Genomic DNA, 21,796 nt, shown 5'->3' on the forward strand with positions numbered 1-21,796 from the left:
AGAAATGATTGTAAAGAAAATAATTGTAGTTTTTTTAAGGGGAAAATAGTCCAATGACTTCTACCGCCTTGAGCGAGGTGAGAGGGAGATTCAAACTCTTACTGACTAAAAATCACCCTGTTCATACTCCTGCTTTTCGAGCCGGAGCCCTGGTAGTAAGGTAGTCCGCAGCAAATAATTGTAATTAGCTTTAACAATATACCTAAATTATTTCACTAGAAAAATATATGATAAGAAATATCAATATTTTAATGCTACTTAGACAACATTTATACAGCAGTTATAGTAACTTTTCTATCATAAACAAAACACTTGACTCTAAAAGAGTATTTTTAAGTTCAGTTACCTTACATACATAAGTAGGTACATGTTTCTGTGCAACAAAATGCACATATATATATTTAAAACTAGTCTAAAATTACTTTTAAAACTTTATAAACTCAACTTCTTCATCATGTATAAAACTCCTCACTCAAATTTCAAACTAAAGTTCTTAACTGAAACAATTGTTCCCAGAGATCAAAATAATAAGGATCAAAAAGTATCAATTTGAAATCGAGTCCATATGGAAAGTAGAACAAATGTGAAGGATGCAAGTAACAGCAATCGTTGAAGCGAAGAATATGAAATGAAGATGTCGAGAAAATGCTGAATATGTGAATTTTAGTGGCTGCCAATGATATTGAAAGTTTGTCCGGAGCGTTAGGTTAGGTTCTGTCTTTATTATTAGGCTGGTGTCCCACTGTAAATTGGCTATCTACATATTTTGTGATGGTAAAGTAAAATAACAGATTTTCACCTTCTCTAATAACCTCAAGGGTTTTTTGAGAAAGGAAATCATTGAATGTCTTTTCCCACTTCGGATGAGGCGAGAGGGAGTGTCAGACTCTTACTGAATATAAACCACCTCGTTCCTACTCCTGCTTTTCGAACGGAAGCCCCGGTAACCCGCAAATTTCGGAATGTGCTGCTTTTGACAGAAATCATCTCACTTGATTGCCCTGGAGGTGTTACAATCACATGTTATGTAAAAAAAAAGATTATAATGTTCTATATCTCATACTTTCACACACTTTCGAATTTCATATCAAGACTTAAAATAAGAGCTCTAAATTGGCAGTAGTATTTCTTTCTAAAACTAACATCCTAAAGTTGCTTAGATAGTAAGAATGGATAGACAAAAAGTATTTTTTTTTATCATACGAAAAAAGCCCAATGAATATGAAACACAGTAATTTGTACAAATTGCCGATACCATTAATACTACTCAAGAGGGCAATCATTAAAATTTCAAGGAAAAATATCAATCAATAAAATTTCAAGACCAAATAAAAACATGTTGTAGACGATTTGGTACTGTAATTGTAAGTCTACATAGATGTTAAATTATTAATAAACAGTAAATAGTTCCTAAAAAATCGTAAGTAAACAGCCTTATAGAGGCAACTGAACCGATTGAAACGAACATCGATATCGACTAAAGAACTAATATCAAACACGGTGTCGAGCAAACTGCTGCAAGTGAAAATGGAACTTTAAACTTTAGTAAGAGTAAGTTTTAAGCACAGTTTAGCATAAACTTCTTTATGCTCTTTGAATAAAGATTCGATATTGAGATCTAGAAACTATCTTTGCTGTTTGAAAAGTGAAGTTTAGAGAGTATTTTGAATGCATTATAGCCAATTTCTATTCAGCGAATTTGCAAAGAAATTACTTTTTTTTTTGGAAACGAGCAGACGGATCACCTGATGGTAAGCAATCGTCGCCGCCCATGGACACTCGAAACACCAGAGGCGAGTGCGTTGTCGGCTCTTGGGGTTAGAAATTTAAGGGTTAATCGGTGATTGGGAAGCTAATTTTCAATTAGACCCCAATATATCCCCGAAGTAGGGGTAATTGGGCCTCCGGTAACTCACTCACACAACTTACTATAATTAGAATAAGAATGTAGATACAAAAGTTATTTCAAAATTTCTAATTAGGTCTTACTCCTTAAGATTTAGATTTTCATATAATACGTGCTTATAAAACGAAAATTTCAGACACTTTTAAACTAAGACTTTTTTATTTACGTCATTCAGAAAAGTTGGTCACAGTAAAGAAAGTACTAGCATACTTACTTACTTATAAAAAAAGATTAAGAACACAGTACCATGTGGATCCTATGACAGGATATTCTGATCATGATTTATGTCTGACGGATCTACATATTGGGATTTAGGAAGGCAGGCAAAAATGTATTAGCTTTCAAATTCACATGCCAATAACTCGTCACAGTGATCGACATTTGAATAATGTTTCACCCTAAGGAATATGGAATCGCATTTTCGATTATCTTTTCTATCGATTTGATGGATTATAAGTAAGTTTTTTTATACCCAGTGCCGGCGTTAGGGGGGGCGCGATGGGGCGATGGCCCAGGGTGACAAATTTTAGGGGGCGCCAAGGTCTGAAGTTGGAGTCTCTTGCCTCTCCTGGTGCAAACCCTCAGAACTGTGCTCTACGCTCTGTGCATATGCATATTTTTTGTTGAGATTTTTTTTTATATGGATTTTTGATGGGTTGTGCTTACGCTTACGATTGGTGCAATACTTCCACCGCCAAACCGATAAAAAAGAGGAGCTACAAAACTTTCTACGTCCGCATCGTTAGCTCTGGGTAACACTAAAGGAAAGATGAAATTCTTAATATAATTTTATTTAGGTTCAGCAAAAAACTAATACTATCATTGCTTCCCTAAAGTGGGCGCCACAATATTTTCGCCCAGGTATCAGTGGCCCTTACGCCGGCACTGTTTATACCAATTGTACACAAAATTGAGGCTGGAAGCAAAACCAACACCCTTTAGTCTTTTGGGATGTTAATTGCGAGTGTGTTTGTTAAGAAGCTGCGGTCAGCGATTGCACGCTGCGGTCCGAACGCTGCGGTCGAAACGCTCTGTCCGTCGTTGTTAATCACTGTAGCTAGGCAAAATTGAACACAGTTATAGGAAGCCATCATTTATTTGCAATTTAAATCATTGGTGTTTATTTATCACCTTTTATTTTGATCTTATCTTCTAACACATTCTTTTTCTTATAAATTAAAGAGACATAAATCAGTGATGGGTCTTTTATTACATTTTATTTTAAATAGTTACTTAAAAGGGGCTCTTTGACCAAGATGCTCTTTCAAATCAAAGTATGATCTATCAACTGAATAAGTACCATCACTAACAAATGCCACTAGAAAGTACCTGGTGAATAGTGCCGCGAAGAACCAGACTAGTGCGCAGATTAGTGTTGCTCTAGTCTTAGTGCAGACGTAGCCGGCACGCAGAGGTTCGCAGATCGCGTAGTATCGCTCGAAGCTGATCGCGAGGATGGTCAGCACTGATGCATGAGTCACTGTCAGCTCCACGAAAGGTACTGCTAGACCTGAGGAAAAGAATTTCAAGTTAGAGAGGTTTTGATGAGCAAAAATTAGTTATAAAACTTTCGTGAGACATACTAAATTAATTTATTATATTAGCTCACGAGCTAGGTACTAGCAGCACGATAATCGCGGCGTCGTGTGTCGCGGAATGCTGTTTATGAATATCAGCCTCTAGCATGGCTTGAAACTAGTCGAGTTCCTCGTCAAACAGTTACGTGAGAAAGCCGTTACTACTAAATAAATGTATTATATGGCATAGGTACCAAGTGAGCATATGGATCGCCTGATCGATTTACACCACCAATGGATCACTTTCCCCATGGATCGGACACGAATGCGATGGCTTGATTAGAATTCATTTGTAACTATTGGAGATTTGAGTGTTGCCTCAGTTGGCACAGAGTCTAAAATAAGTATTCAGTGCCTAGGCGTTCGGCTATATGCTATTCTCATTTCAAAAGAGGCTAATTTTACTCAATATAAAATTAAACTATGTTAAAATTATTAAATTTTCACTACGAGCTCCGGGCTATTCAAAAAATGCATAATTAAATTCCTCTATGGTCGGCACTCTTGAAATTTTGTGAGCTTAGGTGCACATAGGCTCACACTAGTGTAGATATCAGCTTTGTCGCTACTTTTAAAAAGAAAAAAAGAGTTCTTAAGGCCGGGACTCCACCAAAGCAGAGATGTGTGCGGTGTGCTGTGTGCTGTGCGAGAAGAGATGTTTTTCAGCTCGCGGGACTCCACCAAAGCGGAGATGTGTGCGGTGTGCTGTGTGCTGTGCGAGAAGAGATGTTTTTCAGCTCTGGTGCGGGGCGTTGAGTGCTCAGTACGCATTCTGACACGAAAGTCTAGACGATGTCGCGGCGCGCGCGCAAGGGTTCTGCGGGTTGCTAGCGGGCGAGAAGAGGTGACATCGCTCACTGCACGCCGCTCACATCTCTCGTCTCCACTGCGCGTCGTCCGCGCACAGCTCACATCTCCGCTTCCATCGCGACATACAAATATTACACATTCCGCACAGCGATCTCCTTGAAGCTGAGCGGAGAGGAGACGTGTCAATAACTCAATTCTATTGGTTGTTTAAAAAACATCTCCTCTCCGCTCGTCCCGTCTCCGCTTTGAAAAAGTCCCGGCCTAAAGGCTATTTAGGTACCTATTACGACTTAAGAGCAACTTGCTATTTTAATAACACTTTTTTCTATTAGGTAACTCTTAGCGTAAAAGAGTGTTTTCTTAAGAAGGAAATATTTCTTTTCAGCCTAGCTAGATATTTATTTTCTTCAATTAGTTATGAGTACTTTTGTAAATACTGTTTAAGTGCGAAACCGTGTTCTTTAAATATTTTTATTGGATAAAATCACACGCCTTTCTAGGTTAATACAGGCCTAAAATATGAAAGTATCATAGCTTGACTTCATTCCTTTTGGCGAGAGCAATTTGGATTCAATTCTGAGAACCGTGATTTGCGTCTGTTTATGATTTTGAAGTACAAGTACCAGCAGATGAACGTATACTAATTTTTATATTTCTCTATTTGATTTTCTACTTTATTGTTATGAAGTCATTGTAGAAAATTGTACCTATAAACAATATTGAGTATTATTACAGATATGAGCAGGTTTACATAGATACAATGAAAACTATTAACAGAATTGGTTTACCTGCTGGCTATTTGAAATCTTGAAATCCAGAAATAACTAGTACCTAAATGTTTCGTTTTGCGAAACTTGCAGACGTGCTGATTTGGTTGGATGGTCGGGTGATCGGATGCGCTAGCGAGCCGACTACGTCCGACCAGTATGAATTATAATTATGTCCGACCAACTGCTCTACACACCTTCCAATATGGTCCTGGTCGGGCGTTCGAGTCCAACGAAATCAGACCGTCTGTTACTAAGTATTATGATAGTAAACATAGACCTATCACGTAAAGCCGTAGGTGTAGCCTTAGTAAACAACTTGAATTCAAAGACATCTTCCAACTCTCTTAACTTAGTTAATGAATAGGGATGTGAAATACAATTACGTAAATATAACACTCATACAAATGCATGAAATAAATAAAGTTACAGAAAGAACTTCATGATTCTTCTTAGTCGAGTACTAAGTGCGACTTCTGAGTAAGGAAAAGATTATACACATACATAATGTAGATGTAATATTACTGTGGTTATACATAGTTGGCACTGATAAATGGTGAAGGAAAACATCGTGAGTAAAACCTGGGTTTATAATTTCTAATTATTAGTTTAAAATCGTCAACCTGAATTGAGCAAGCGTGGTGATTAATGCTCTAACGTTCTCCGTATGAGAAGAGGCTCTTGGTCAGTATTGGCAGCTGATAGGCTGTTGTAGTGATGTGTATCTATACATATGTTCAATTACCACATCGGGCGAAGTATTATTGAATATTATTATCATCATTGTCATCGTAATCGTCAGCCACAAGAGATCCACTGTCGAGTACCTATATACATAGGGCTCCCTCAATGACTTCCACATCACCAGATAGATTAAGGTCGCGATGGATAGATTTGGATCTTCAAAGCTTATGATGATTTTCATTAGAATCATGAAGCAGTACCCGACGTGTAATAAGAGACGATTCATAACACAACTATTAAAAATTGAATGCTACATTTCAAAAGCGCCATTGACCATTCCATTAATAAAAACAAAAATCATGAATGAAAAGTTATGAATGAAAAACCTTCACCTTTTTAAACTAGTTCCACTCACAACTGAAAAGTCAGGTGGCCAGGGAAATATAAGATTTGAGTGCACTTTTTAATTTTAAATGTAACTTGTTAGTGCTAGCCCACGCGTGACGTCACCGCACGAAATGTCACAAACGTCAACTTGGGAATTTATAGGTTATAGTGTCAGGTTGGTTGTCATTGGAGACTGTATGTAGGCCTGTGGGGGGGTAATTGAGTGCTAGCTTTGTAAGGTTATTCGTTTTCGGTAGGTGATCTCCCACATTTTAAGTGTGGGAGAGCCATGCTTCGGCTCGTATGGGCCGGCTCAACCGGAGTGATACTACGGTCTCACAGAAAACCCACGTGAAACAACGCTTGTGTTGTGTTTCGTTGTGTGAGTGAGGTTACCGGAGGCCCAATTTTCTTAGTATTTTAGAGGTCTTTTAGACAGTCTGAATTTTTTACAGGCCCAGATTCACCAACTACATTCGGAAACAAAGGTTTTAGGGACTGACAAAAAAAACGGTATCAAAGAATCGGCAGTAACAGCTACTTAAGGAAAATTAAAAAAAAAATATATCTCAAATAGAAATACATCTTCAATCTACTATACAAGATAACACTCCCAAATACGAACCAATCAAGGACATAAACACTGAAATAACAATAACTCCAGCTTCCAAAATAAATGTCCAGTATCATCAATATGATAAAGAAAACAAATAAATCTTCAAATCGATTCTCGATAAGAAATTCGTGAGTCATAAAATCGAGAAGACTGTTTTTCCGATGCTTAGTAATATGTAGTGAGAGAACAATAGGTATTACTTTTTCAATACGTGTTGTATTGAAACCAATGGAATATTCTTTTGTTATGTCATATTTTTATTGATACAAGACATATTTTTTTTATCTAAATTTTTTATTAGGGCTTTTTTTCCTAATTGATAAAATAAAAGAACTTCTTTGTAGGCATTAATTGGTTTCTGTTTTTTTAAGAAAATGTTCTGAAATTGTACTTTAATATAGGCCAGTTTATAGAGTAACTTTTGCCTGCGAACGACTAATTTTTATTTTAATGTATGTCGTGTAGATTATTGTCCGGCAGTCGCGTTTGCGACCACTCTATCAACGAGGCAGTGTATATTAGATTAGGTATCATGACACATTATATGTAAAACTAACAATATACCTCACCTATTCAGCCTATTGTAACGGTAAACATGTCAATAGGTTCGCATTTACCTCAATACATATTGTTGTGCTTATCCCTTTACGGAACAATAAAACAAAATTAATGTTCCCTCAACAGAAACAAACAATCAATCAATAAAAGCACCTAAAATCACTACAATAAGGATCTAATTTAGTTTCTAATGAGTAATAGGAAAACGGTTGTCGGTGAAAATAGTTAAATTATTCGACAAAAACACGTTTATCTTTGGGCAATAAATCACGTTGTACGCAAAGCCTGTATTTAGTGGGTAATGCAAAAACTATTAGTTGTAATGCGGGCGCGATTTATTCATGTCGTATCTAAACTGTTTTGGGTTAGGTAGTTGAAAACTATTTTACTAGTTACACACATCACATAAACAGCCTATAAGTGGCCACTGCTAACCAAAAACCTCTTCTTGCACGGAGAAGGATACTTATGAACATTATTATTTTGTTCATCTTATTCGAACTTACTTAATCTGTGGCATCTATAAAAACATCATTCAAATAACTGCCTCGTTGGTCGAGTAGTGCAAGGAGCAAGTGCGACTGCTGGACAAGGTGTTTCAGGTTCAATCCTCGGATCGGGCAAAGAATTACTGGGCGTTTTTCGGTTTTTCGAAAATTTCTCAGTAATAGCTCATAGTCTGGAATTGTGCCCAGTATATAGCAATAGGCTCACCCCCTATTACAAGGAACTTATAACACAAGTAGTGAAAAGTGGGTGTACATTGTATAGCGGCATTACGTGCTGTAATGTGCACCTCTGCCTACCCCTTCGGGGATAAAAGGCGTGACATTGCATAAAATCTATTCACCCAACTTTAAAAAAAGAAAACAGTTCTCTTTCATACATGCGTCCTTGTTAGTAAAGCAATTACTCTAGTTAAACTAAAGGAAGACATAGACACCTCAAAAACGTTAATGACTCCCTGAGGTACACCCGACTACTCCAGCTAAACATAACCAGTTTATTTTGGTCTCGCGCTCTATAACTTTTCTACACATTCCACGGTCAGTTTAAACTGGTATTGTATAGCTTGATGTGTAGCCATATATACTAAACCTGACCATATTTTACGGATCCGTGAAACCGCACAGATTATTTCTTTAGCCGCCGAGTCCATATATCCCACTAATGGCGTCGAAACTACCTATAAATTGCCGATACCTTTTCTAAATCTGCTGTAAAAGCGATGAATGACACACGTTTCAATTTGTACTAGTTTTTTGGATGTCCTTAAAAGAGTAAGTCTTTTGTGTGTTGTAAAAATATACCTATATAGAAATACCTATGTCACTAAAATGAATAGACTACCTTGCCTTAGGCCGCGTTTTGAATTGACCAATCATTATGCTCGAAATCTCCGCTCCGCTTTAATGGAAAAGATTTCGAGTATAGTGATTGGTCAATTCGTGCACCGCTAAGCTCCTCTCCGCCGCGCACCGCGTCACTGGAAACGCGACCTAAACATATTATTATGTTTTTCGGCTTAACTCACGTAACTGTTTGACGAGGAACTTGACGCGCCGCCAAAGATAGACAATTCCAGGCAAGCAAGCTTATGCATATGAGCCTCTAGCTTATTTGTGAAAATCACAACATCAAATTAATTATTATATTATCGGCTTACTCACGTAACTGTTTTACGAGGAACTCGACTAGTTTCAAACCATGCCAGAGGCTAGTTTCAAGTCATTCCGCAACACACGACGCTTCAATCGCCAGTATGTCTCACGAAAGTTATTTAATGGAGTTATAATAAAATCACAATATTCTATCAACCGTATTTACTTTTGAACGTCCCATTTTCTTTTTCAAACTTTGATCATAGTTTTAATTAACTTTTTCGTATCGAGAGCCATGCTTCGGCACGAATGGGCCGGTTCGACCGGAGTGATACCACGGCCTCACAGAAAACTGACGTGAAACAACGCTTGCGTTGTGTTTCGTTGTGTGAGTGAGAATGCCGGACGCTCAATTCCCCCTTCCCAATCCCAGATTCCCGAACAACAACCCTTAAATTCCTAACCCCCAAAAAGCCGGCAACGCACTTGTAACGCCTCTGTTGTTTCAAGTGTCCATGGGCGGCGGCGGTTGCTTACCATCAGGTGATACGTCTGCTCGTTTACGTTTACGTTCGTGTTTCATAAAAAAATAAAATCGTGGTACTGACAGTATATTATGACCACGTTACTAAAATTATTTCTATTTACGCAACTAACAAGACAATACGATTAAAATAACCAATTTAACCCTTGTTCCAAACGTATTAAGTTACAAAATTAACATGAAACGATTCTAACGCGGACTTCGAAATGAGACGGGCATGCCTTGGGACTGAAATATCTAGTTACGGCAGTACTATTCTGAAAATGGTAAATTCATCTCGAAGGTCATCTCGCAAAGCACATAGCTATTCACGCTTTAAAAATACTGTGGCGACGCCTGTCAAGTGACAGATGTCAGAAGTCGCACATAGACTATCGACGAGCAAATCAACTGATGACGTCATAAATATCCTGCATCGCACATGTGAAGTTTACATATGAATAAACATGTAAAGAAAATCCCAAAACAGTTGATCAGAGGGCCCGCCAGGTATGATCACCTCGCCTGGTCGGCGGATCCTCCTTTTCTTAGGGAACTTTACTCTTTGTTCCCTAAAATACTATTAAAAATGTCAAAATCCAAATCGTTAAAATACTTAGCTGGCGTAATGATTCTCAGGTCTATTATCCAAATGCCACTAAATGCAACTAAGGGTACTTACTGTACTCTTAGTACTAGTTAATTTTACGTTCATCGAGATCGAAACGAAAGCGCGTTAGGTACTCTGATTGGTTAGTTCATACGCGCACTCACGTTTCGTTCAATTAGTTTCGTTTTTGTTCATGGTAAAGTAAACTCGTACTAAAGGTATTAAATTATCTTTGCAAAATGTACGTTTCAGAATAGCACCGCTGTAGTCTTATAATGTTATTTAAAGTTTATATCCTTGGAAAGATGCGTGGGTGTGACCTTATTTAAAATAGGTTACTTGTAGCCCTGTATCGTCACGGCTTCTAATTCCCAAAGGGAATAGCAGAAGTTACGCTAATTAAGTTGGTTATTGCGAATTTTCTTTTTTCTTTAAAATACTGCCTTACACTAGGATTTTCTCCTGTGTCGTGGGTGCGTACACATGAATCCCAGACCAGAAACAACAATTTGTGGATCATATAAATAGGTTTTGGTCAGTAAGAGTTTGACACTCTCTCTCGCTTCGCCCAATGCGGGAGAAGTCCATTCGATGATTTTCCCACCTCCAAAAAAATTAATTTATCTATACGTATAACATAATATCATAAAGAATGTAAGTACTTAATATCTACCAAAAACAAAATTAATTTCATGCTTATGTATATGTATGTGCGTAGAAAAAAAACCAATTTACATAAATGTTTATGTATATGTTAAAAGCTACGTTCATTCCAAAAGAAATGTCTAAAAACATGAATAGTAAATATAAAGCCGTAACATTACGTTTGAGTTTTACTACAGTTTCTATGCCCCTTTGTGTGTCTGCTTAACATTTTCGCTAAATATATGCGTGTATTCACAAGTATTTTTTCTGAAAATCTTTAAAATCTCTGGCTATGGCGGAAAGGTAATCAAAAGAATACGTCATGAATCTTATTACCTAAATGTAATTTAGTAATTTTTGACGATTAAAAAGGATTTAGTATTTGTCCTTTTGGCTACAACGTTGTAGCAATTGTCACTTAGTTTTACTTTTCTATATACATAAAAAAACAATTACCGTTCGTAAGTCACGCTAAAACTTGAGAACGGTTGAACCGATTTGGCAAATTTTGGTCTTGAGTTATTTATAGTAATGGAGCGGTCCAGGGAAGGTTTAAAAGGTGAACAAAAACTGTTTAAGGTGGTACGAAGTTTGCCGGGTCAGCTAGTAATAAATACATATGACAAAGACTGATATGTCCACGTGCGAGTATCATTCTAAAAAAGCCCTAGTCCATCTCATCTCCAAGAAAACTGTTGTTCTCTTTTAAAACCTGCTCTATTTCTGTCACAAATGTATTTATAAAGGAATCCCAAATAATGTTAATAGACTTCCATTATTTCCATAAAGACTTGCAATTTAAAACCTTTATCAATGAACATCCCACGCATTTTGAGAGCTAATTATAGGCCTTCTAATTTCTAGGTCAGAATTCTTAAGATGTTTACGAAAATAAAATGTTTAAATAAGTCAATGCTTAAATGGTAGCCTCGTTTGGTTTAGTGCAAAACTACCTTAAACATACATAGTTTGGTTTCAATTAAAGTTTAATACGAGTAAATATTTTTAAGTAACTCTTTTATGATGTGTTAGAGTTAGAGGATCCGGGATTAACTATAGATAATACCGAAATCCCGGGATTAGAGAAATTTACCGGAATCGAATCCTCTAGTTAGAGTACATCTCGGTTAAATTATGATTATTATGGGAATTATTCACTCACATACACACACTTCTACAGCCCATAAGTGGCCACTGATAACAAAAGGCCTCTTACACGGAAAAGGTTTGAAAATTAATCCCCACGCTTGCTCAATGCGGGTTGGCGATTTCAAACTTATAATTAAAAATTATAAGCCTAGGTTTTCTCACGATTTTCTTTTCACCGTTTGTCAGCGGTGTCCAAATAATCTTTGAAAGTCAGAACATTTCCCATTGGTACTTGCCGTTGCTTGGTAATTTTCGATGCCGCACTCTCATGCACGAGAAGTGAGCGTCTTAAACCTCCGGGACATCATTCATTGCAAAAGAATTACTTATGTACAGTACAACTTTCTTTATACAATACTTTTACAAGTACAATTGGAGTAACCGACCAGTATTTCACGTATTGATCCCTAAGAAACAGGAGTAGTGTCCGCTGTTGGGACATTTGGCAACAATGCCGTTCCTGTATTGGGGACATTCCAGTTCTAAGCTGTATTCAATTGTGCTGAATAATAAGAGGACGTGACCGAAATAAAGATTAAGGTGTCCAAATTCAGATAGGTATGGTATGTACATGGTTTCATTGAAATAGTTTTAGAGTACTCTCTTGTTAATAGAGTGCGCTGTGAGAGGACTTGAGTTCGATTCTTTAGGCAGTTGTCCCACCGGCAACGATGAACGAGTAACGAGTAGAGCTAGAACTAGAAACGGGTTAAGCGAGACGTGGCGAGCGAGTGTGTAGTTCTGATGTTTGTGTAGCTCGGCTATAAGCGAGTGTACGAGTGAGGCGGGCGATTACTCGCACTACGATACGCACTCTAGAGAAATGACCACTGGTTGGTCGCTCGGCGTGAGTTTTAATCGCTTGGCGAGTGTCGCTGAGCGAGTGTTATCTTTCATAGCTCTTGTCGCATCAGCGACAAACTAGTGAAGCGAGCACTCGCCGGCAGTGTGAACAGTCAGCGATCAACTATTTGTATATGCATCTCTTTTGTTTACACGGAAAGTATATCTATTGTACGTTTCTTGAGCGAGAAAATAGCCGATAGTTAGTCGTTCACTCGCCGTTGGTGGGACAACTGCCTGAGTTAATTTTTCCAACGTTTTGAGGTGTCATTTGTTTTATTTTATTTGTTCCGTGCGATAACTGATCCTAGAACACAGCCAGTCGTCCAGCTGTTGCACAACGTACATCCAATTCCATACATTCTCTTCTGGATGAGGTGCACTCAATGAACTTAACACGCTTTTTGTGACTTAGAAGTATTTCTATCCTTTATTCTGCCACCTGTCACTTGACACTAATCAGAGAGATGGACACTAAGGCCAGGGTTCTTACTTATTTTAGACCTAATATATTTGTTAAAAACGTGCCCGAATGAAGTATAGTCAGATGGTTCATACAAATTACGTATTCGTGTTCTTGTAGATTGTGGCTATTCAGACATTTTGAAACTAGAGACCTGGTAAGACTAAAGTCTTAAAAGGATAATAACTCTTCCACTTTATTGATAGAATTTTAAATAACAATTTTCAGTTTCTACTACGTTTAATAAAACCGAATTGGGCATTGTTACTGAAGTCATGTTTTACGATCTACTCCTAAGTGTAACAAACACTTTTCTGGAAACTGCATCAACATCGATTCTGCCAATCGTAAGATAATCGTAACAAACATACATACATACAGGTCAAAAAGAGAACTTTCTTCTTTTTTGAAGTCGGTTAAAACAATAAATAATCTTTAGTCCAATTCTAATGACGAGACTTACTGCCGCACTCAGAGACATATAAAGATTACTTAAACTGTTCCTTAGTAACGATTTTGTATCAAAAACAATTCCTAAGGTCTGGTATAAGTAACCTTTAAATGACTCTTTAGTACGACGGTAAGTTTCATACAGTACCAATATCTAGCATCCCACCATGTTATATCTGCATAAGATTGAATTCAAATGCTACATTGGAGATAGATTTATTATTCTTTCGACATCCAGTCCATATCTCCTTCGGTCCAATTCTACAGCCGCCGTACAATTTAATACTTCGTGCATTTTGATCAGGTTAGGTAACTACTGGAAAATATCAATACTTGCCAAATGCATCTACATGTTTAGGTTTTAGTAGGTATAGTTTTAAAGTATATAGTTTAATAGGTTATTGACCTTTTGAGTATTAAATTAGTTAGATCTTATTCCTATACAATGTGATAGGTGTGGGATACTATTTTTCAATATTTTCAATTAGGGGTTCAACCCTCCATATTATTTTTTTTGTCGATAAAATTAGATGTAGAACTCAGCAGATTGTATAGAAAAATCAATTGCTGTTTGTCAGTCTCACTAAAATACGAGAGCGGTTGGATTGATTTAGCTAATTTTGGTCTTGAGTTATTTGTGGAGGAAGTCCATGGAACGTTTAAAACGTGAGTACAAAATAAAAGTTTGAGCAGTACGAAGTTTGCCGGATCAGCTAGTTACTAGATAAAAACCCCAAAGGTATAGGTGTAATGTACGTATTCTATGAAGTATGGACCATTATGTGGGCTAGAAAGCAGGAGTAAGAACTGGTGGTAGTTTATAGTCAGTAAGAAGTTCTGACAGTCTGTTCTCGCCTCGCCTAAGGCGGGAGAAGTCATTCGATGAATTTGCTTCCTCTAACATTTGGTGCAAGTACAGACTTTGTTGCTAATTACTGAGATAAATCGTACTGTTTCAAGCACACAACTACCTCCTTCGGTGAGTAATAGTCGTAACTATAATGTTTACATTTTGAATAATAACAAAAATAAATCTCAACCACAAAAGGCCTCGTTATGTATTTTTTTTATTGTAATTATTTTAAATTGCCAGTAGGTACACATTGAAACCACTCAACTGTCCAACTAATAGACTCGCCCATTACTATAAACAAATGGCTTTACCCACCCACAAACCAATTTGTTTGAAAAACTATGTACATTCTCAATCATTAGGTAACTCTTAAGAAAAAAACATAGGTATTTAGTTGTGTGTTGCTTGCTATTTACTGTGGTTATATGTTAACTAAAAGCAATGGCTTACTCACGTTAATATAGACACAACGACGTCGAGCACGCTGCTCATTATGAAGAGTCCCTCTGTGACTCGAAACTGGTAGAGTTTTTCTCAATATATTTACGTGAGTACACCGTTGGTTTAAATATTACACGATAGTGACGTTTCCACTGATACTAAGCTATGTAGCTGTGTCCTCACACAGCAGCCACTTCGTCAAGTTGCGCAGCTCAAGTATGCGATGTATCGATAGTAGGGAAGTCATCCATAGCACGCATCATTTCATATAAAAACATAGCTTAGCTGAGTCCATTTCCAACAGTGCTAAGCTATATGTACTAATGAATAGGATTGGTGGCAGCCAAACACATCCACAGCAACGTAGCGTAGCACATCTCTGGTATAAAAGCACACTAAAGGTGCATTACTTAGAATCGAACATCAGACAGTTGTTGGCTTCGATCTTCGCTCACGTTTTTAATATAAGTACCTACCGTGCCAAACTGCTGTAACGCAACGCTACGTGATGGACATACATATTTCTAGCATTTTTATGGCATTTTGTCATGATTTGGTTTAATATTTTGTTGGACATATAAGATGAATAGGCTAGTTTAGATGAACACAGGATACCAATAACTATTTTCTATTTAAGAGCGTTTGTCAAAATCTCTGACAAGCAGAATAGAGATAGCTGTTATCGGCTTACTCACGTAATTGTTTGACGAGGCTTCGACTAGTTTCACTAGACGAACTAAACTAGTACCTACCGTATGCTGCTACTGCAGCGCGACAATCGCCGCGTCGTGTATTGCGGATTGCTGCTCATAAATGTGAGTCTCTAACATGGCTGGAACCTAGTCAAGTTTCTCAAACAGTAATAATTAATATAGTATGTCTCACGAAAGTTATAATAAAATTAAAGTAGAATTGACATCGCAAATGAAAAAGATCAAGTTCTTCTCGGTATAAAAACTCGATTCCTACATATATGTAGACACCTTAGAAAAGATCATTTAGCTTCATACTAACACACATGAATCAAAAATATTTACGACCTTGAACTCAAACAACTCGAAAAAAAGTTTATTAGAAACGTAGGTATTGACACTTTCCCATTTTCGCGCTCAGTAGATGGCGCCAATGAGGCATAAAGTATTTTTAGTCCAATCAATAAACTGTCAGAATTAGAATGGCCATTAGTGTGATATTAATAATAGCACTTTCAGAGCCACAACTGGACTGCATCATTATTGTATCGTTTGCAAAATTTGACTGATGATTATACAATGTTCAGATTCGTTATAGGGTTATTGAGATATTACAGTGTTATGATTTCATTTAGCTTGTGATAATTGTTGTTGCGATCGTATTGTTTTGATATTTTTTTATAAAAATTTTGTTAGCATAATATGAACGTATTGCTTTTTTTATAACTAAATTGTACTGGTTGCTTATCAGTTAGTCACTTGGGACCAGATAGAATACAGGCCCTGTCTTGCACATGCTGATCTGATTCCTATTTCACCACAGACAAAATACCGCATTGTCAAATCTTTGCTGTACCTACTTGTCATTGTTACTTTTTTATTTTTTGCATGTGAAATAAATGTTTTTTATTTATTCCTTTCTACTTCTTTCAGATAAGGGATTAAATGACTACATATTTGAGTAGCAGTATTCTCTCATAAACCTAAACTTTTTAAATTGTAATCGCTAACTCACGCTGGAGTTAGATACCAGTGAACTGTTAAAGACTGTTGATATTCGAGGTCACCATCTAAAACTATGAGTTCCCTGCGACCTAAGCGGTTCTCTTAGAACATTTTCGCAAATAAATACTTTTATAAACCTACACATATTCATAATCAGTTGTCGTGTTTTTATTTCTACAGCACTCTAATTAATGGTCACATAATTTTTGTTTGTTTAATGTAAATAGGCACGGAATGAATTTGAAATAGTTCTTTAAATGTTGCCAAGTCAATAAATGCTTAGTAATTATGTATGCACGCGTGACTTCTGTACATTATATCGACATTTTTCCAACCTCAAATCCGGAAATATAAGTGTAAGTTTTACTTTTAACTGGAGTGTAAATCTAATTGTTATAAAATGTTGAATCGATGAGAGTATACTAAATTCAGATTGCTAGGTGGTATTGGTTTTATATGAGTTTGGAGATTGAGCAGAAAGCCTGCAAGGATCGATCACCTCGCCTGGTCGGAGGATGCTCCTTTTATTAGGAAACTTTAAAACCTCGCCTGGTCGGAGGATCCTCCTTTTCCTATAGGAAAGTCCTTTACTCTCTGTTCCTTAATCAAATTGTCCCGAAGAGATAAGCAGTAAGAGACAGAATGCTGGCAATAGGCTAAAATAGGGGGTGAGCCTTAGTGTTATAAGTCTCATGTTATTGTAATAACATGAGACTTATAACACAAATGGTGAAAAGTGGGCGTACATAGTATAGCGGCATTACGTGCCATAATGTGCACCTCTTCTTACCCCTTAGGATAAAAGACATAAGGTTACTTTAGTAAAATATCATCATCAAAATATAATACCAAGTAGAATTCCATTAAAGAAACAATAAACTTCAAAAATAACGCAAACGCTCTCCACTACTCCGCAAGTAATAAAACCTCTCAAATTATGGCCGATTAAAAATCGCGCGATTAAAAGTCGCACGCGCGATCGCAGCGTTTACTTTATTACACTTAATTAGGGCGTATCGTGGTTTTCACTTCCGAGCTTTATTGTCGAAGAAATTGCCACCTTATTGTTTTAAGTTGAAGGTTGGGATTTAGTTGTCTGGTCGCGTCGGTAGTTTAGTACGAAGTCGGCATGTGCTGCGAATGGTCTTGTATTGGGTGGGTGTTGAGTGCGAGCGATTAGCGGTTAAGTGTTTATTTATTTTTGCTCATTGTTGGGTTTACTGATTTTTATCTAGATTTTGTTAGATTTGATGCTTTATTTTCATTTTATATTCTGTAATATCGTGAAAATTTTGACCTTAACATTTTCGTAGTCAAAAGGCAGAATATCAAGTCACTTATTGGTACAATTTTCTTAGGAACTTTTAATATCGCTGCTATATTTTTTTTATCGGAATAGGTGGCAAACCATGCTGACGAGTCACTTGGTGGTAATCACCGCCCATGGACCATTGAATTTATAACTGTTTTCTTTTACACGTTAACTATAGCAAAAATAAAATAGTTTTTTAACCAACATGTATTGCAATTTTACCCAGAACAAACAAATCCCTCAAAATCCTGGGATCAGTAAACGAAGTCAGTGCGAAATAAACATTTAACAAGCAATATCGCTAACACTGGCACCCAACCTTTACGTGTAAATCGCTGTATATCGAACAATATCGACTGCAATCTGTATTTACGGAGGTTTTATTCCGATCGTAACTGTTGCACTGACACTGGTATACAAACAGCAATATTGCTTCTATTGCATGATAGGATATCTGTTTAAACCTATAATGTAGACTAGGTTCTAACTCCGTCACACGATATCAGCTGTTCATATATTTTAGTGTTATAAATAAGACGTCGTTGGTCGAGTGGTCGCAAGTGCGACTGCCGGACTCGGGTTCGATTCGCGGGTCGGGCAAAGTTGCTGGACTTTTCTCGGAGTTTCGAAAAAAATCTCAGTGGTAGCACAGAGCCTGAAATTGTGTCCAGTATATGGCAATAGGCCCCTATTACATGGGACTTATAACACAAATTGTGAAAAGTGGATTTACATCGTATATCGGCATTACGTGCCGTAATATGCACCTTTTTTTAAAAAAAAACCTTGCCCCGCACTAGGATTTTCTCCTGTGTCGTGGGTGCGTTTACAAACATACAAGTTCACATACACATGACACCCAGACCCGAAACAACAATTTGTGGATCACACAAAGAGTTGCTCCGTGCGGGAATCGAACCCGCTACCCGTTGCGCGGCAGCCAGTTGCCCAGCCACCGCACCAACCGTGCAGTCTTCAAACTGTACAGCGATTTACCTTTGCCTACCCCTTCGGGGATATATGCGTGCCGTTGCATTGTTGACGTTGCTTAATAAGATAACTCTAATGTCTACTCAAGAACACATCAATAAATGATTGACGAAATGTTAGTTGGACGTACTCTTCCTACCGCTTCAAGGACATTACCGGCAACAACACAAGCGTAATATTATTTTACTGTAATTGTAAGTGTGTTCATTAAACAAGAATGCTACAACTTCTCATTTTATACTGGTTTAAAATAACACATATCAACCAAAAAGAAGTTGACGACAACGCTTTAAAACTAACTCATTAAAACGGTGCAAAATTACTCGGAAACCTCATATTTGTAAAAGGGAAATATCAAAATAAATGAATTCGACAACTTAAGCCCACACTTATAAGGGAATTTGATGCTTAAGCGTAATAAAAATAATGCTCTTTTTCCCAAAAATATACTTGCTAAATATAGGGTGTTCATATTAGTACTTTGGTGAATAAGGTTGCTTTTTATACCTCACGTATAAAGATGAGTTTTTAATGTTAAAATAATACTTAGTGCTAAGAGCAGTGACTTTATCTGGTAACCATGGCGACGGGAATCGATTCCATATAATGTCTTGGCTCATATCGTTTCTGATTTGAATAAAATCTTTATGAAGTCGAACTTCGTACTGGAGTTGATTTTAAAAGTAGTTTTTAAATTAGAGAGAATGGAATAGTTTCAATGTTTTACATTAATATCTTTTCTGTGGTTACAATGTGTGATTGCGAAAGCTAGGTATCGATATCCAAGCTGGGAAAATAATTATAAAGGAAAGTGCTTCATTCTAGAGTCAAAGTCAAAGCATTTATTCGAATTAAACCATACATAGGTACTTTTGAAATCAACAAATGAAGAAATAAATAATAGTCCGTCAGTCTGGCCGTCAGTGAAGCTAGGTGCTCGTTCCAAAGTGTAGCGTCGAATGGAGAAGAACGAGGAACAAATTTCATTAGTTACTCCTTTCGGAGTTAGGAATTTAAAGGTTGTTGGGGAATCGGGGATTGGGAAGGGAGGTAATTGAGCCTGCGGTAACCTCACTTACGCAAGCGTTGTTTCATATTGTTCTATGAGGCCTTGTTATCTTTCGCTCGTAGCCAAAGCATGGCTCTCCCACACTTAAAAAATCTACATGGAAACAAAACAGTAGCTACAAAACCCATGTTAAAAATAGAAATAAATAAGAAACTTTTATCCTTATAAAGCAGATATATATACATTTCCACTTTGTTCCCACTATTGGCCATATCGAGTGCCAAATGCCATTCTTTGGGAATTCCATTTGGCAGCTCCTAAAATATCAGTTTCCTTTTACTTTTGGGTTCTATGTGAATGCTTTCTCAATTTCAAGCCGAGGGGGTAGGCAGAAGTGAGCGTGTTAAATGTTGTGTTTGGACTTTAGAATCCCATCTGCAAAAATTATAGCAACTTGAACTGAACTCTCAATAACAAATCGTTCGTTAAATAAAAAAAACACGTTTTACTCACGTACATTAATGCAGAAAAGCTCTACTACTAGCGATGCGAAGCCGCCGCGTTTGCGCACGCTGCTCATGATGAAGAATCCCTCTATGACTCGAAACTAGTAGAGCTTTTCTCTATTAATGTACGTGAGTAAACCATGTTCTTTTCTTCGTTAATTTAGTATGTCTCACAATAGTTATTATAGCTTAAACTATAATCTTTTATCTACGAACAAACTAAGCAATACTTACATAGTTCCTTCCCAAGCACCCAGGTCTCAGGTTTGGAGTTGACCTCCACAAGCACGGTCGGCGTACACACAAGCAACACCATTAGATCAGCAATACTCAAGTTCACTAAAAATATATTCGTCGAGTTCCTCATATCTTTCGTCTTCAGTATCACTATTGGTACCATCACATTCCCAATCACGCCCAAACACATTATCACTATACAAAAAGTCATTGATGTCGTTTTTATGTAATACGGTATCTCATAATCCGTGAAATTTTCGTTCGACATCGCGAATGTCGCATTCGAGAAATTCGTCTTCGCGAAGCCGGATTGTTCGTAATCCTCCGAAGATTCGTAAGTGCAGTTATGTGTTGCATTTTTGTAACTGTATGTTATGTTCGTGCAATCGTAATGTATTGTGTTCACATTTGACGGTGTGTGTGTGAAGTTGGCTGTTGAAATCATGTGTGTTTCAATTCATTATTTCACATTGTCGTCCTTTGGTTTGGTTATTGTTAGGTCGCTGTCATTTTTCGTGGTATCTGTAACAAATGGAAAGAAGAAATTAATATTCTGTTTAGAATAATATTTTTTATTACATAACATAATTAGCGCCAGCCATGCCTTTCTATAATTTCAATTCACCTTTGTGCGAAATGGAAAGTAAAGGAAATGACAAACGGTATCAAATTCTAGGAAATCTCTTTTGCAACACCCACATTTTGCAACCACTTCATAAAGGAAACACGTTATTATTTTATTTGCTTTGACGTTCAAAAGTGCCTACCTGGTCTATTTGAAATAAATAATTTTGACTTTGACTTGGACTTTGAAGGGTTCTATGTTTTATTTTATGGCATTAGAGGCAAACAAGCCGTCATATCAGATGATGGTAAATTATCATCGCCGCTCATGTACACACATATGTTACAGCGTGTAGTGTAGGGTTCGATTCTGGCACGAAGCATTTCTTTGTGTGATCCACAAATTGTTGTTTCAGGTCTGAGTGTGATGTGTATATGAACTTGTATGCTTGTAAACGCACCCACGACACAAAAAAAGTCCTAGTGTAGGGCAACCTTATTGTAAAAAAAAACTCGTTTAACCAAACCCAGCTCCAAATTATGCGGAAATGTAAACCGAACATTGGTATTTCCAATACCAGTAATTGAAGACAATACT

General features: G+C 37.1%; 1 protein-coding gene across 2 annotated transcripts in view; it reads right to left on the reverse strand.

Moving 5' to 3' along the window:
* Positions 1–21,796, reverse strand: part of LOC118270299 (thyrotropin-releasing hormone receptor) — a 117,077-nt gene that overhangs the window by 25,693 nt on the left and 69,588 nt on the right. For both annotated transcript variants that reach the window (XM_035585827.2, XM_035585825.2), the window contains exons 2-3: positions 20,632–21,156; positions 3,236–3,416 (exon numbers count right to left, since the gene is read on the reverse strand). In XM_035585827.2, the coding sequence (XP_035441720.2) occupies positions 3,236–3,416; positions 20,632–21,079 (629 nt within the window). In that variant the 5' untranslated portion in view covers positions 21,080–21,156. The remainder of the gene's footprint in view (positions 1–3,235; positions 3,417–20,631; positions 21,157–21,796) is intronic.

Source organism: Spodoptera frugiperda, chromosome 13 (genome assembly GCF_023101765.2).
Source record: "Spodoptera frugiperda isolate SF20-4 chromosome 13, AGI-APGP_CSIRO_Sfru_2.0, whole genome shotgun sequence".
Lineage (NCBI taxonomy): Eukaryota > Metazoa > Arthropoda > Insecta > Lepidoptera > Noctuidae > Spodoptera > Spodoptera frugiperda.